Consider the following 16829-nt stretch of genomic DNA (forward strand, 5'->3'; position numbering starts at 1 on the left):
ATCCAGATGTCTACAGTAGCGTCATTAGCCAATTACAGTATCATTTGTGGCTATAGAGGAGGTTTTATGTGCTGTTGTCTCTTCCAGGAACAAGTGGAGCTAAGGAGGGGAAAGTGCATGGGTGTGGGTGTGGATGGGACACCAGGCACTTGAAAGGTGGGAACGATAATCATCCTGTTTCCTTCTCTATTCTGTCCAGTTCCCTGTGGTAATTGCTTAACAGTGAGAGTGCTGTGTGTAACTTCCTGCTCCCATGCCTATGCCCTGTGTTCTCTCTTCACTTTCTCTGGTAGCTGTGACTTATAACCAGGCTTTGTAGTTTGCTTATATCTCTCCTCCTCTGCTTGCCCTTCCAAGTTGTCTCTTCTTGAATGACTGACCTCTCCTTCCCTTCTCCTTTCATACTCTTTTTCTTCTACAAGTTACATCACTTCCCAGAGATTGTCTGAGCTTTCTCTGTTATTTTGCATTCTTCCAGGAGACCATGATGTCTCAGTGGGGACGTCATGTCCTGTTGGGTCTCTATGCTGCTGGCTGTAGCCTCGTATACACAAAGGCCGCTGGTACTATGGAGAGTGTCTTGATTAGGTTTTCTATTGTGATAAAAGATCATTGATTAAAAGCAACCAGAAGAGGAAAGGGTTAATTTGTTTCCACTGCTGCATCACAGTTGATCTCTGAAGGAAGTCAGGGCAGGAACTCAAAGCAGGAACCCAGAAGCAGGAGCTGAAATAGAGGCCATGAAGGAATGCTGCTTACTGCCTTGCTCAGGTGTAAGGCACAGCCACACCCGATAATGGCGGCGGCCGTAACCACTTGGCGGCAACCATTAACGCTCCCTCGCAAACGCAGACATAAGCCCTCTTAATGCACCCCTCCCGAACAGGGGTATGCAAATGAAACACTCCAACACAGCCCTCTCGACTGCGGGCATGCTAACGGGGCATGCTAATGAGGCATGCTAATGAGGCATCCAAATGTAACCAATGAGACTTTGACACGCCACGTGCAGACAGTATTTAAACGGCGTGCTCGCAGGCATTCGGGGTCTTTCGCTTCAGCTTCAAGGGTGCTCCCAATAAAGTGCAATTGAGAAGGATCCTGGTGTCTGCATCGTTCCTGCCGGCGGGAGGGCGCGACACTCAGGTTTTGTTTTTTTGTTTTTAATACACTCCAGTTCTACCTACGCAGGTATAGCACCACCCACAATGGGCTGGGCCCCTCTTCATCAACCAAGAAAATACCCTATTATAGGCTTACCTACAGGTCAATCTTTTTTATCTATCTATCTATCTATCTATCTATCTATCTATCTATCTATTTTTAATTTATTATAATTTATCCAGATTACATCCTGAATGTTACCCCTTTTTGTATCTTCCCATTCCCACCCTCCCTCCCTCTTCTGCCCTAGTTCCTCTCCTAGACCTCAGTCAGGAGTGGGGCGGACCTCCTCCCCCACCATATGACCATAGCCTATCAGGTCATATCAGGCTTCCCGGGCCAGTCTTACGGAAACATTTTCTCAAGTGAGGTTCCCTACTTTCAGATGATTCTAGCTTGTGCCAAATTGACAAAAAATTTAGCTAGCGTGGGCAGTATTTGCTTCAAAGCCATGAACCACAAGAAGGAGTTATTTCCAGTGGGGTCTTTGACACCAATTTTTAAAAAATCACTGTGATAATTAAGTGAGCAGCTCTCTTATTAAGAGCCCTGCATGGGTCTGCCTTTGGGGATCTGCTCTGATGTCTGTAATTTTGGTAAGGTCTAATATGACTCCCTTTGGAGCCTCCCAGGTAAAGCAGAGCTTCTTAAGGGAGTGTCAGCTTGATTATAAAGTAAGCACACTGTTTGGATTTAGCCGCCGTTGGTCCTACCTCTCTTGAAGACACACTTTGGTCTTGCAGTAATAATCTGTGGTTTCTCAGGAACAGAGTGTGGTCCATGTGAAGGGTTTGGAACCTGAAGGGCTCTGAGACTAGAGAAGGGGAGTAGTTTTAGGCATTGCTTCTGGCGTTAGGGACATGTGGCCTTGAGGTGGCTTACTTGCCTATGCGTTGACAAATGGAGAAAGATAGCCTAGTAGTAGAGGAAAAAAAAAAACCACTGTGAGGGTAGAGAGATAATGATGAAATCAAGCTGGTTTATGCTTTGTCAGTCCAAAAAGCTTTTAAGGTATATCTAAAAGGTGGATGCACTTTATGTTTGCTCTTCAGGCCGGCCTCATTGTGTGATAAGGGGTATAAATTTAGCCTCCTTAAGTCTAATCTCTTGGGGCTGAGATTTGAGAGTGAGAATGAACGTTATTTGAAAGAACTTTTGACTGTGCTTTGATTTGGCTCCTCCTTACCAGAGAGAGGTGCCAAATAATGACTGGCCTACCTGTTAGGTTTCTGTATTTTTTGTTTTTAAATTTTACTTTATAAGTCTTTTTCTTGCCCTTACTTCCTCTTTCTATATCTAACTTAAGAGTGAAGTGGTATGAGAAGGCAAAGAGGGAAAGAAAAATCAACTGTCACAATGTGAACATAATTGATTCAATAAATAATGTCTTTGAGTTCCCAGGGCAAACCTCAGAGTCTTTATTTACGTCAATTAGTGGCCCAGTAAGTGGTGGAGGTCTTAATTCAGACTGATGGGATGGATCATGGGTTGGTTCTCTCTTCCCGAGACAGAATGTGCTTTGCTTGTTTTAAAGACATACCATCTGGATGTGTACTCTGAAGAAATACGTTTGAGATAGAATTTATGTGGCAGTTTCATTCTTTTGGAAATGAGAGGACATTTAATTATTTAGTGGGGTTGCTGGAACAAGAAAAACTTGAAACAAGAGAGAAAATTCCTTGTAAATTCTATCAGGGCAGGCTCTGTGTCTTAGCTGTTCACCATGTAATGTCCAGTGCACAAGTAGGCAAGGCACACAATAAATATTTGTCAGATCTGCTGCTGAGCAAATGAGACCAGAAGTGAACACCATCATGGTCTGGTTCTTAGAATTTGGTTGGATTTTATCCTACTATTTTTTGCACCCCTGGTCCTCATTTCTTCTTCTCCAATGCTTTAGGCCATTCAGGTTTTTTTTTTAATATATGATTTTAAGATTTATTTTCAATTACATGTGTGTGAGAGTATACATGGATGGGAGTGCAGGTGTCTGAGGAGGTGTCCTAAGCTGTGAGCTGTAAATAGGGCCCAAGTCTCCTGCCTCTGATGACTGGTCCTGTGGTTTGCTGTCTTGGTTCATCTGATGAGTCGTGTTTCTCAGCCTCTGTCCGATCCCTTTAATGCTTCTTCTTTCTAAAGCTGCGGCATCATCTAGGGCGATGGCCCTGGCACAACCAGAAAGACCTTCAGGATCATATCTCATTTGCTCTGCTTTGGTATTAAAGATATTTGTGTGTGTGTGTGTGTGTGTATTTGTGTGTATGGGTGGTTTTGTATGTGTGTACATGCTTTTTGTGTGTATGTGTATATATATGTATACGTGTGTTTACATGTATGTTTGTGTGTGAATGTGTTTGTGTGTGTGTATACATGTGTATTTGTGTGTCTATGATGTTTGTTCATATGGGTATGTATATGTACCTGCAAGGTTTATATGTGTATGCATGCATGTGGAGGCTTGAGTATTAGGCAGCTTCCCCAATCATTTCTCACTGCATCTTTTTGAGATGGGTCTCTGATTGAACCTGGAGCCTATGGCTTTGGCTAGAAAAGCTGGACAATGAACTCCATAAATCCATGTGTCTCTGCTCCCTTGCTTCCCAGTGCTGGGAGTAGAGATGTGTGATTGACTTGGTTTTTGTTGTTGTTTCATTCTTTGTTTTGTTGTTGTTGTTGTTTGGTCGTTTTAAAGGAATGAGTTAGGGGTTTGAACTCAGGTCCCCATCTTTGCACATTGAGCATTTCACCCATGCAGTCGACTCCCCAGCCCCTAACATATTTTATTGTACCCATTAGTGCTGCTTTTGATCCCTTCCAATTCCTGTCTCCTGCTCTCTTAAGCACCAATGGCAGCCTCCATCGTATGCCCACTCAGGACTGCCTGGCCCTGCTTCATCTTAGAATCACATGAGAGGTTGTCAGAGTACAGAACTCTGGGGGCCCCTCTAGAACCGTTAAACCCACCTTTGTGGGAGGGGCCTGGGGAACCGTTTTAGAGTTCCCTTCATTGTTATTATTCTCAGCATTTCTAGTTTCTGTGAGCAGCAAGCCCTTTTCCTTCTGGATCCAGCTTTGCGGTCTTTAAGATCTTACCTCACAATTATGCCTCAGCCCCATCTTTGTACATGAAAGCTATTTTCTAGCCCTCAGAACTGGTCTCCAAAATAGAGGAAGAGGGTCTGCCATCTTCTTTCCTCTGAGAGCAGGTTGTATGGACAGCCATGGAAGGATCAGTGCAGAAGATGGATGAAACCAATGTGGAGTGCCTGTGTGGTTTCACAGGCATCACTACATTAGAACTTTGGGCACATACTTAAACCTCTTTGAACATCTGTGTTCTAACTGGGAAAGCGGCATTGTGTGTTTCAAACAAGGTGTCAGAGAAGTGGAGCTTTGCATGTGGAGTATATTGGAGAGGGCTCTAGGCTCTAGGGAGCATCTTTGTAAGGAGGAGGGAGGCAGAGGAGGCTGACTAGGCTACAGCTGCAGCAAAGGGCTCAGCTATGTAGCTGGGGAGCTGTGGGGGGTGCGATACTCTCAGAGTGGTTTGCAATTGAGGGAAGAGGGCCATTCTGTCTTCATATCCACCAACCATAGCATATGGGCAGGCCCTGGTGAAGGGGCATGACCCCAGGTGATGATCTGCCTTGGCGGAGTAGTCCTGTGCCTGCAGCAGTCCATAATAGGTTCTCGTGGGTGGGGGAAAGAAGACTCTCATCTTGGAGAGCATCTCGGTGGGGTATGGCAGCACCTGCTGCCTGCACCAACAGGCTTGAACCTTGGCAGTGAAGCCAGCACAATTGTCAGCGCTCGGCAAACATTTACAGTCGCCATTATCCCCAACTCTGGCAAGCTGTGCCACTCGTGAGACTTTGCTTACATTGGCTTGGGCTGGTTTCTGATGTTGCAAGCAGATTCTAAACTCTGCTCTGCCCACCTCCCAAACAGCTCCAGGAGCATGCCAAGAAAGCGGGAGGGGGATTGTTGAGTGAAATATTATAATAATGTCAGGGATGACTAAGCCCTCTCTTCTGCAATGAATATATGGTCAGAACCTGGATTCCCTGAAGGGAAAAAGGTTGTGATAAATGTAACGGTGCTTGTCTATGAAAGATGGCATTTTGATTTTTCTTTCTTCTCTCCATAGGGAATTAGAATAATGGAGACGCTGCTAAAGGAACAGTGTGGTTCCCCCTTAGTGGAATAAAGAATCATCAGTAAGTATCAAAAGAAAAATCAGAATTATTTACTCAAGCCATGTGTTCATGCTCATAAGCCTGGCATTATGAATCAGCCTCCCTGGGCTATTCACGCAGTACGTTTCCCAGTGATACCCATAGAATACTATTTCAGAGGCATGTTGTTATCTGCTCAGCGGCTTTATTTGCTTGGCTCCCTGATTTCCAAAGCAGTTTTGTAACATGCACTGAGGTACAACTGCTTTCAAATTGCTCAAACTGTTCAGTATAATCTACCATGATTGAGGCCCTTGAGGTGGCAGAGATTTGCTTCCGGATCAGTCGAAGCTTAAGCTATTGTTCTCAGAACAAGAAGAGAGACTTAAAGCTGTATCTGGGGCAGGAAGGATCAGAAGAAAGGAATGTGTTGATTGTCTAGTGAAACAAATACATCTTACTAATCCATCCCCAAGACCAAAACACGAAATTCTCTCAAATATGCAACTTCCTGAATGCATGAAAAACTTTATGCTGGACCTTATGTGGCAGCTGGCAGTCCAAACAAGGTGAATTTTAAGTGTTGTGTGTAAGTTATCTCCAGGCTATGAGTAGACAGTCCACGTGAAAAGGAAACGAATTTAGTGTTTACACTTGGGTTCTAGCTCCAGGAAATCTCATTATGGATATGCAAATATTCCAGAAATATGAAAATTTCCACAGCCCAAAATACTTCTGGTCCCAAGCATTTTGGATCAGAGCTACTGGGTAAGTGTGTACTTTCCACAGCTTGAAATGCTGTTCTGAAGTGCCTTAGGTGATTAGGAGTGTTTGTTATGGGTACAGACTGGTAACTTATAATTACCTTAAGCCAGCTTAAAAGAACACTACACATGATTTCCCATAAACAACCTGCTGTTCTAACTGTGGTATACAATGAACCCTGAGAGTAATTAACTGAAGAAGCGATGACAGGACCACTCATGTTCAAGTACCTTGATGTTCAAAGCATGCCCGCTGGGCCTCTGGATGGACATTAGTTGGAGGGTTGCAATTCTGTTTGTTTGCAAGTTGAACACCATTCTGATGAACACTTAGCTGTGGGCACTTGACATATAGTAGACTTTAATATTACTGGAGGGCTAAATAAGATACTTTTATTGGGTATAGGCATGGCAAATGGTAGGTGCTCTTAAAGTGCTGGAATTGAATCTAAATATGGTTTGCTCATATACCCACCCTGTTCCTTAAACAAATTATAAATACCTTGGCAACATCTTCCTGTTTTTCTAGGCTGGTGTATTTTTTTGTTTGTTTGTTTTAAGATTTATTTATTACATAGTCAGTGTTCTGTCTACAAGTATGCCTGCATGCCAGCAGAGGGCATCAGATCTCATCATAGATGGCTGTGAGCCACCATGTGGTTGCTGGGAATTGAACTCAGGACCTCTGGAAGAACAGACAGTGCTCTTAACCTCTGAGCCATCTCTCCAGTCCTAGGCATGAATATTTGTGAAGTCTACCATATTAGGTATTCTGATACCTATGATAAAAATGCTTCCCAGAAGCCACTTTACGGAACAGAGACTTATTTTGGCTTATATTGTAAGAAGGAATAGAGTCCACTAAGGTGGGAAGACATGGCAGTGAGATCATAAGGCGGCTGGTCACATTGCCTTCACAGGAGGGAGCAGAGACGCACAAACGCTGGTGCTCACTTGGTGTCCTCCCTTTCCCCTTTATATTAAGTTCAGAATCCTAACCCATGACATGGTGTCACTAACACTCTGGGTATGTCTTCCTTGCTTGGCCAAATCTCTCTGGAAATATCTTCGCAGACTCTCCTGGAATTGTAGCTCCCAGTTGCCTCTGAATCCAGTCAGTTGACAATGAAGACAAGGAACCCCATTCCTTCTTTATCAACCTGACACCCAAACTCCTCACTTAAGCTGTAATATTCTACTCTTTTCCCTCAAAGGCTTAGGGCCATCTCATAACATAGTATAACAGTAAATATACCTCATAATGTAAGAAAAGTTGCCAGCGGAAAGAAAATGGCTTCTGATGGGTCTTACTGATGGATATAAAGAGACAAAAGTCTGCTAGAGCAACAGCCACATATTAGATACCAAGAGATGTGTTAATCTGTTCAAGCAAGGTGACTGCATCTTGTACAAGCTGTGATTAGAGTCACCATTGATTAAACTCACACTAATTAGCTGTCATTCTCCAATATCCACCTATTTTCTGCACAAATAGACTTAAATGGAGATATGGATAGAGTCACTACCCCTGTGGCCTTGATGGCGGCACTCATTTTCACAAGCTCTCCAGGGATCCAATAATGGCTTTGCTTTGCTGTTGTCCCAGGTAGAGGCATCTCTAATGGCTTCCATTTGGCTGCTTCAATCTTAACAGACCCCACTCTCACAAGTACTAATGTGCACTTGGACACTGATGCCATCTTACCCAGGCAGTAAGACCGGAAGTCAGCTCAAAGTTTTGCGAGGGAGTCAAGGGGCCTGCGCTAGGATTAGGAAAGCATATACCTGCTAGATTCCAAATGCTGAATTAATGGTCTTGAGGTTTTAGTGAGCATCAGATTCATCTGGAGGATTTTTACAGCATAGAATAGTGAGCCCAGTCTTGGAGTTCTGGTTGACCAAGTCTTGTGCGGGCTCCCGAGCTCATCTGTGGGTAGAGATGGATGCAGTCAGTGTTAGGACACTGAGAAAGCAGACCGCTGGGGTTTCAATATTGCTTTGTGTACATCTGCCTTTATATCAGTCAGCAGAACGTTTTCACCTTATATTTTCCCCTGAGGTTTTTTTTTTTTAATCAAAGCCTCTTCTTGCATCTATCTATCTATCTATCTATCTATCTATCTATCTATCTACCATCTGTCTGTCATCTATCTATCATCTATTATCTTAATGTAGACAATCTCTAGGTTAGAGCAGACTGATCTGATAAAAAGAGTCAAGGCTCAGGCCAGCTTGTGGTTCTAAGTCAATTTGGGATTTAAAGTATTGTCAGTAAAGATGAGTAAAAGTTTACGGCGTGGCCTATTGTCTTATAGTCATGTCCAGCCTGTGGCCCATGGGTGCAGGACAGCTAGGAGCCCAGCTCAGCACAACAATAATGAACACATTTTAAAATGTTTTGAAGTTATATATTATTGTTATTGTTACTGTCTTGGCCTGTGTGCATGACTTAATGACTTAATCACACCGTTCTTCACACAGAACTTTGTAGATGATAATGCCATTTTTGCAATATCAAAAGGTGGGACACTTGGATTATCTTTTTTTTTTTTCTTTTTCTTTCCGCCGTATATGACTCACCTAAGACTTGGGCTTTTCCTGGTGTACAGAAATCAGCCTACTCCATCTCAAGTAGCTAAATGGTAGAGAACTTCAGAGTGGATATACATATGCACACACGCAAAAGACAATTATAAATAGTGCTCATATTATTACCATGCTATGGTGACACTGCCTCTACTAACAGAAAGGCTGTACTTCTATCCCATGGGCACTGGGCCTCTCTGAGTGACTTCAGTGACCACGGTGGATGGTATTTCTAATTTCATTGTTGTTAGCATTTTAATATTGCTTCATGCCTTAAGATAGCACCGTGTGAGTCTTCACCAAGTGAGGGTCTTATCACAAACACAGAGGAGATAAACTGTCAAGCGGTATAGACCAGAGGTGTGATGTGATCAACATTTCAGTTGGAAAAGGCCACTCAGTCTCCACCACAATCCTTGACGTTAACTTACGAAACTAACTCAGGGCACAACAAATTTCTTGTTCTTGCTACCAATAACAAAGGGGCCATAAAGTAAATAATTTAGGCTCTAAAAGTTGCAAGGTCTCTGTTAAACTCTTCAAGTCTGCTGTTGCAGCTCTGAATAAAAGTAAAAATTACAGGTGTATTCCAATAAATCTTTATTTCTAAAAGGCAGCAGCCCGGATGGTGCATATGGGCTATAGTTTTCTGAACCCTATTCTCTGGGTGATCTGTCCTCCCCATTCTTATATTTTTATCTGCTTTTTGTTTTAGGTGTGTGTGTGTGTGTGTGTGTGTGTGTGTGTGTGTGTGTGTGTGTGTGTGTACACAGCACATGTGTGGAGGTCACAGGACAACTTGTGGCAGTCAGTACCCTCCTTCTACCACCTGGCTCTACAAGACTGAACTCAGAGTATCAGGGTTGAAGGCAAGGACCTTTCTCCCAATAAGCCATCTTTTAGGCCACCATTTTTACTCTTGACGCAGGTCCCACTCCATAACCCACGTTGCTCCTAAACTCTTAGCAATCCTGCCTCGGCTTCCCAAGTGCCGGCCCCTTTCCGCTTAATCTTGTCCCCTTACAACTCGTGAGAACAGCACATTCCCCACCTACAACTCATTTTTCACAAAGCTATTTTTTGAGAACGTAAAAAAGATCCACCAAGTCAGAAGCAATTCAAACCACAAGAACTTTGTAAAAATTTTCAAGAAAACAAGGGGTGGGGGTGAGAATAAGGTTGTACCTGGGCTACAAAATCAAAGACTCAAATTTTTCCAAATCTGATTTGTAGTGAAGATTACAGGACTATTTACTTTTACTTGACAAAATGGTATGCTATGAAATCAACAACTAAATCGTCAATTTAGCTGTATATACATAATATACTCAATGAAGCTCATTTGGGGAATAATTTAGGCTTAAATAGCAGTCTTTAATTTATAGTAATCATAGACGTATATATGAAGAGTATATATCCTTTACATTTACTCCTTTGGGAAAATGGGTTATGAATTGTGACAGCCATTTGTTTGCATAAATGTAGGTGTGTGTATGTGTCTCTGTGTGCGTGTGTGTGTGTGTGTGTAATGGAGGGAGGGAAGGAGAGGAGCGTGATAATCTGAGGTATTGGTTCTTATCCTGTACCTTATTTGAGATAGGGTCTCTTGTGCGGTGTGTACCAGCCTGGGACCATCTGAGGACTCTCTTGTTTCCATTCCCCACTGTGTCTGAGTGCTGGGATGAGAGGCATATGCTGTTATGTCTGACTTTCCATAGATGCTGGATATTTGAACTTGAGCTACCCACGGAACCATCTTCCCAGCCCAGTTTTCTGTCTTTAAAAGACAGTCTGTAGATGTACATAAATGTGTGAGATGAGAGATGATTTTATATTTTCACATCACGTGTCTTTAATCCCAGCACTCAAGAAGTCTGTGAGTTCCAGGCCAGCCAGGGCTATATAGTTAACCTTATCTCAATAAAATAAAATAAAATAAAATAAAGTAAAAAGAAAGAAAGAAAGAAAGAAAGAAGGTAAGATTCAAATTCAGGTCGCACATGCCTTCATTTTCCCCTGGTGCCTAGCAGTAGAGGTAACATCCATGAACTCTCTGACCTGTGCGTCCAACTGGGCACTTGAAGATGTTGAAAACTTAGAAGGCAATTTTCTCATGAACCAGAACAGAGGCGCATAAACCTCCGTAAGCAATATGCTTGTGGCATTGCTGCTGACACGTTGATGGATTTTTGATTTCCTGTCACTTCTGAATAAAACAAATAGCCCCGACATCTGTTTGTTCTTGCTGCTGGCATTCAGGAGACCGGCGCGGTGAGATTTGATAGCACAGTGGAGTCCCATCCCATTGGAGTGATTGAGAACTCGCTTTTAGTCATATCTTCAGCTCCACTCTGAACTGGCTCCTCCAGGTAGTTTGACTTAATAAAATGAGGTGCTTGCTTTGTTCGAAGCTCATTAGGAGGTAGGAATGCAATCTCTTCAAGAATTATCCATAGTGAGAGAATTCAAGTGACTCTTGGGAGTTGCTTCAGAAAAGAGGGCAAATAAGTATTGATTGCTGAGACGTGTTTATTAGGTGATAAAACCTATTTCTTTCTCTTGCAGGGAAGCTGCTGCTTTGTCTACTTTTTGTTGAGGATCCCTTCTTGGCCACGACATCGTAGGCACAATTACTGGATGCAAGTTTCAGGACCACAGAGTCAGTGGCTTAGAGAAGAGAGGACCTTCCTCCTGGAGCACAGACTGACAATCCCTCTTGGAGCCTGCTTCAATTTATGGGACTCCTGGAGATGAGACCTTTGCAGCGGGAACTTTATGACATGGTCTCTTTATAATTCTATGAATAAAGGGGAAAAACATATTGGATGACATTTATGCTTCCTCCAGATATTTTGCTGGTTTTCTTGATATTGTCAGTGCAGCCAAGGGCAGGATAAAGGTTCGGAGGAGGCACCTTGTGCTCATACGCTATCAGCAACACTGTTCATAGGATCCAGGAAAGGATTCCTGGAATGACAAAGGGTTCCATCCTGCTACCTCCTTCTCGAGAGCTGGAATAGAAAGACAATGTGCCAGATCTGCGGTGAAACTAGGCCACATGTATACAGTGGTCAAGCTAAGCCATATATATACTATGGTCAAGTTAAGCCACATGCATACCATGGTCAGCTAGGCCACATGTATACATACCATGGTCAGCTAAGCCACATGTATATTATGGTCAGCTAAGCCACGTGTGCATGTATGTCTGATATTCTCAGAAGTCAGTACAGCTTTTAGGAGGTGACATGTAGACTCTTACTTGCTCCTCTATCAGGACATGGAGTAGAGAGTATAAGACAGGGTCCAACTGTGGCTGGCACTAACTTGTTTTGTGATATGGCACAAACTAGCCAGTTCCTGTTTTGACCAATAAAGTGGGAGTAATCAGTAATCAGAGGAGTGGTTCTCTCTGTGGGTTTAGCTTGAAGAGCATAGGTTTGGGATCACTTCGCCTCCAGTGTGCTGGGATTACAAGTGTGTGCCGACGATTGAACTCAGAGCTTGGTGTAACTGGCACGTCCTGCACCAACTGGGCTGCATAGCTACTTTGGGCATCCACTTTTCAGCTGTGATGTGGATGGTATTAGTGTTTGAAGTTTAGATGAACATTAGTTTGCATTTCCCACATTGAGAAGCCAAAATATAAATGCACACCGTCTAACAGACAGCTTGAAAGGAAGTAATAATTTGGAATTCATCTTAACATAAAAATTAGGCCATTATTGAAAAGACTTAAAGAAATTGTTCCCTTTTCTTCTTCTCCTTTTTTTTTTAACCATTTGAACTTTTTTTCTGCTTAGTGCATTGATGAATTTCAAACCAATTGTACTTTTTCTTACAAGCCTCCCACCATGAGCCTCCTCTTATTGTGTTTGAGCTATTTGTGCTGTTTGAGTTTTGTCTCTTGGGATAATTTCCCTTCATTTTCTTAGCGCTTTACTCTTCCATTGTGTTGGAGGGGAAAATGAATGGTAGAAGTCAGAGCATATTTTGACCTTGTTTTCAAGCTTGTAAATCGCATTTGGAATACTTTTCGTTTTCCAAAAGTAAGTGGATTATTATGGATGAGACAGGCAAGAAACTTTTTACTTGGAGGTTGATGTTGGAGTAAGTACAGTTCTCCTCACTAAAAAGCTCATATCCTCTCTAAACCTGAGAGAGTTCTCTTCCTTAGCCACCCATGAGGGTCACTTGGGAGACTTAATTTCATCTCAAGACCCAGGGTGCACCCCAGATGAAGAAATCAGAATCTCTAAACTGGAACCCAGGGACCACTGCCTTCACATTCCTCAGGTATGCCCAACCCAAGGATAAGAGCCCTATGTTAAAGTCTGGATAATTTGCATCATCTGATTTTATTCTTCTTTTATCTATTTATTCATTTATTTTAGATAGGATCTTACTGTGTAGCTCAGGCTGCCCCAGTACTTGCTGTGTACCTCAGACTGGCCTCCAACTTGTGGCAACTGTCCTAATCCAGTCAGTTCTTGATTTCTTTCTTAACATGAGTGAGTCAGGAGCAAATGTTCGTGGCAGGCATGTTCACTGAGAGAGTGAGGCAGAGAGGAGCTGAATGGAAGCTGAGGTGGCTGGTGCAAAAGCATGTGGTCCCGACAGTGGTTGTGCTGAGTGAAGTGGGCTGAGGCCACTGTAGAGACCCTGCAGAGCATGCCTGGCTGAAGAAGAGCGGCTCTGCAGCCCCAGGCACTGTGGCTGACCACATGGCTGCTTTATGTGGTTATTACAGTGTTCACCTTTGTAAGAAATGATGGAGGAGGAGAAGCCTTTTAACTTTTATGTATCAACAACAACAACAACAAAATTCAAAACTACTTAAACTCTTCTGTTTGCCATGCATGTTTGCCAGCCGCTACTTTTGAGCCTATACTTCTAGGGTGTTTGGACTGGCCTGAATATCTCAGTCAGACATCATAGTTTTTTTTTTTTTTGAACATTAGATACAAGCTGCATTCTGCCAAGACAGCTTCTAGATGATTTTCCTTTGTTCCCAAATAATTCTCTTAACTTGTGTCAAGCACTCCTTCTTATCCAGTGTTGTTTTCCATTACAGCCGTCTTTTGCTGTAAGTTTGACATACATATTCTAGAAGTCTTATAGTGTTGGATCAGGAGAGATGGTTCAGCAATTAAGAAGTATTTCTCCTCCAGAGGAGTTTGGTTCCCAGGTCACAACCATGTGTAACTCCAATTCCAGGTGACTCATTGCCCCCTTCTGGCCTCTGCGGTCACTGCACTCATGTGCATACCTCCTCCCCCTGCCTCTCAGTGTTAGAAAGAAACCTTTAACAAAGAAAAATAAAATATTTGTAAAAATATTACAGGGCCAGGGCTGGGGAGATGGCTTAGTGGTTAAGAGTACTTTCTGCCCTTCTAGAGAACCCAAGTTTGGTTTCCAGCACCCACATTGGAGGCTCTAACCTCCTATAATCTCAGCTCTAAGGGATCTGAAACCCTTTCCTGGCCTTTGAGGGTTATCCACATACATGTGACATCTACTCACACAAACACACATGTACATAAAAGTAAAAATAATAGTAACTCCTTCAAGTTTTTTCATCTTTTTATAATTAGGATTTTTTAGTTTAAAAAAAAATATTATGTATATATTATTAAAGCATGTACTTTGCCATCTAATGAGTTGGATAAGAAATGCCAGAGTCAGAAGTGTGGCTCTGTTGGACATACTGCACACAGGAATGGGGAAGGTGCATTCATAAACCTGGCTCGCTTCCTGACTGCGTTGCTGTGTCTGCTGTTCAAGGTGAGGCTGTCCAGACACTCCCAGAGCTCTGCTGCAGTCCAGGGTACGCTTAACCTTTCCGCTGCAGACTCCAATTCTTGCAGTATCCAGTTGGGACTCTGGATTTGCAGTTTGAAGCACGTTCTCTAAGACATTTGTGGTTCTGTAACACAGACTATGTTTTGAGAAAAGCAGATAGGGGGAGGTGTTTTAGACTCTGGGTTTCCAGTTATTTAAGAAGGTTTTGCACCATTTGAGTGCACTTATCAGTGCAGGTGATCACTCAGAATGCAGTCTAAGGTTCTTATGGAGAAAGAAGCTAGCTCAAGTGGTTTCTGTATGATGTAATGCCTTCCCCAAGGAGGGTTCTTAACTTTTCAGTCATTGGTGAACGAAAAATACACTATGTTCTCTTCATATAAATTACTTTGTGCATTGTATAGGCAGTGCTCACGTTTTAATTAATATCCCTTTTCTCAGACATCATGGGGCACCTAGTATAAACAACTTGAAGCCATTCTTCTAACTAAATCTTTAAAAAAATTTACATAACAATTTTTATCTTAATTTTGTATCTATTTCTCACTTTTGTAAAAGTAATTTATTGAAGAAGACGCTTCAAGGCCATCATTAAAATTTTAACTCTTTCGGGTCCAACCCAGATTTGTAAAATCCCCCGTCTGCTGAGTGTTTGCTCTTTGAGTTCGATAGTGTCTTTTCAGTTTTCCTTTTCCTCACCATTTCCTGCTAACCATTTTCATGTCGGCCTCTAGCAGCCTTCCTCTAATTTTGCATGGGCTTGGGAAGTCATGTGACTACACAGTTTGTGTCAAGTAGCAGTGAACAGTATCTGATGAGGCGGTGAGAGGCCTTGCTCACATTAAAATGAATGAACTTGGTTGCCAAGCCTCGGGACATCGTTTCTGTGGCTTAACTTCTTTCGTATATCCTGCCACAGACTGACTTCAAGCGAGATGTGGCTTGAGCTCATTTCATTTGATGTACAAAGCCTGGTTTTCCCCAGCTGTGTTTGTATTTTCATATGTATTCTACTCTATAATGTGAAACCAACATAGATTAAAATCCAAATGGAAATGCCTACATCTAGGACTCTATACATGATGAAGTGTTTTGAATTCAGGGTAACTGTGAGTTCGAGCTATGAAATACTGCCCTGTAGTTATCTGAAATAAAGATGTCACAGTGGATATTTACGTGCCAACACTGCTTTCTTGGGACCTCACATCTCCTAGCACAGTGTGCATAGTGGAGTCAGGTGGCCCCAGAGAGGAAAGGATGGGCAGAGCTGCTTCTGGTGGCCTGAACCTCTGATCTGCCTCCTGCACGGTGTTTCTGAGAATTGTCTTCTGTTTTCTGTTACTCTGTTTTCACTTGGATGTGTTTGAATGAGTCTCTATGCCTTGGTACTAAAGTGCCTGTCTGGTACCAATGATGTTTTCCTTCAATAGAGCCAGGGTGGGGTGATGACCTCACTTTTAGGAGTAGACTCTACTTCATCTAGCATTTCCTGAGCATTTGCTGTGCATAAGATAAAGGCCAGGCTTGCCATCTCTTTCGAGATGACCTAGCAGGTCACTAGATGGCTTGAACCATCATTATACTGACCTGACAATGATAGGCACCAACGGACAATAGGACCTGATGTTGCTGCCACAAGCCAAAAGCAAATTGTAATTATTAATTTAAGGGATACAAGAAAGAAAGGTCAGTGTAAAGATGCACTGTGCAGAGATCATCACAAAAATATATATGGGTGGTCCCAAAGCTCACCAGCAGATGTACAGTTCTGGCTAGTGCCTGAGTTAGGGAGGGTCATGTGGCATCTTAGAAGATAAAAGCTTCTTGTAGGTCCAGCTCATAGGCAGAAAGGTGGAGTGGCCTTTCAAGACCATCCTACCATAGCTAAGAGCTTTGCAGTATAGTGATTATGGGATATGGGGCAGTCTGGCACGAGCCTTTTTTACTTTCAGACTCCTACTAGCATCCAGATCTGTCTGGTATCATCCAGCTCAGGGCTACAGTCCCCTGATGCTCTGTGGGTGAGGGGACAGGATGACATGCTATCTATCGCGGGCTGACCTCTAAACCCCAGAACTTTAACAAAACCTTGGAGAGACTGAAGCTAGTGGTGAGGAAGGGACATCCTAAGAATACCAAATCCAATGCCTGGGCAACCCAGAATAGAATATTAAGTAATAGAAGTTAGCTTTCTATAGCTCAACTTATGAACATGTGTAGAAATTTCAAATGTATCCCTTCTTGTATATCTTAGCCTCCCTAGGACCACCCGAGGAACTTGGAAAACTCACCCCTGGAGACTTTGGTTTATTGGCTTGCATTGCAGTCATTGCTTTAG

General features: G+C 42.8%; 1 protein-coding gene across 1 annotated transcript in view; it reads left to right on the forward strand.

The window, feature by feature from the left end:
- Positions 1 to 11518, forward strand: part of PRELID2 (PRELI domain containing 2) — a 72789-nt gene extending 61271 nt beyond the window's left edge. The window contains exons 6-7 of the mRNA XM_084778215.1: positions 5312 to 5381; positions 11255 to 11518. Of these exons, the coding sequence (XP_084634341.1) occupies positions 5312 to 5371 (60 nt within the window). The 3' untranslated portion in view covers positions 5372 to 5381; positions 11255 to 11518. The remainder of the gene's footprint in view (positions 1 to 5311; positions 5382 to 11254) is intronic.
- The last annotated feature ends 5311 nt before the right edge of the window (positions 11519 to 16829 follow it).

Source organism: Acomys minous (assembly GCF_964271855.1).
Source record: "Acomys minous genome assembly, chromosome: 4".
NCBI lineage: Eukaryota > Metazoa > Chordata > Mammalia > Rodentia > Muridae > Acomys > Acomys minous.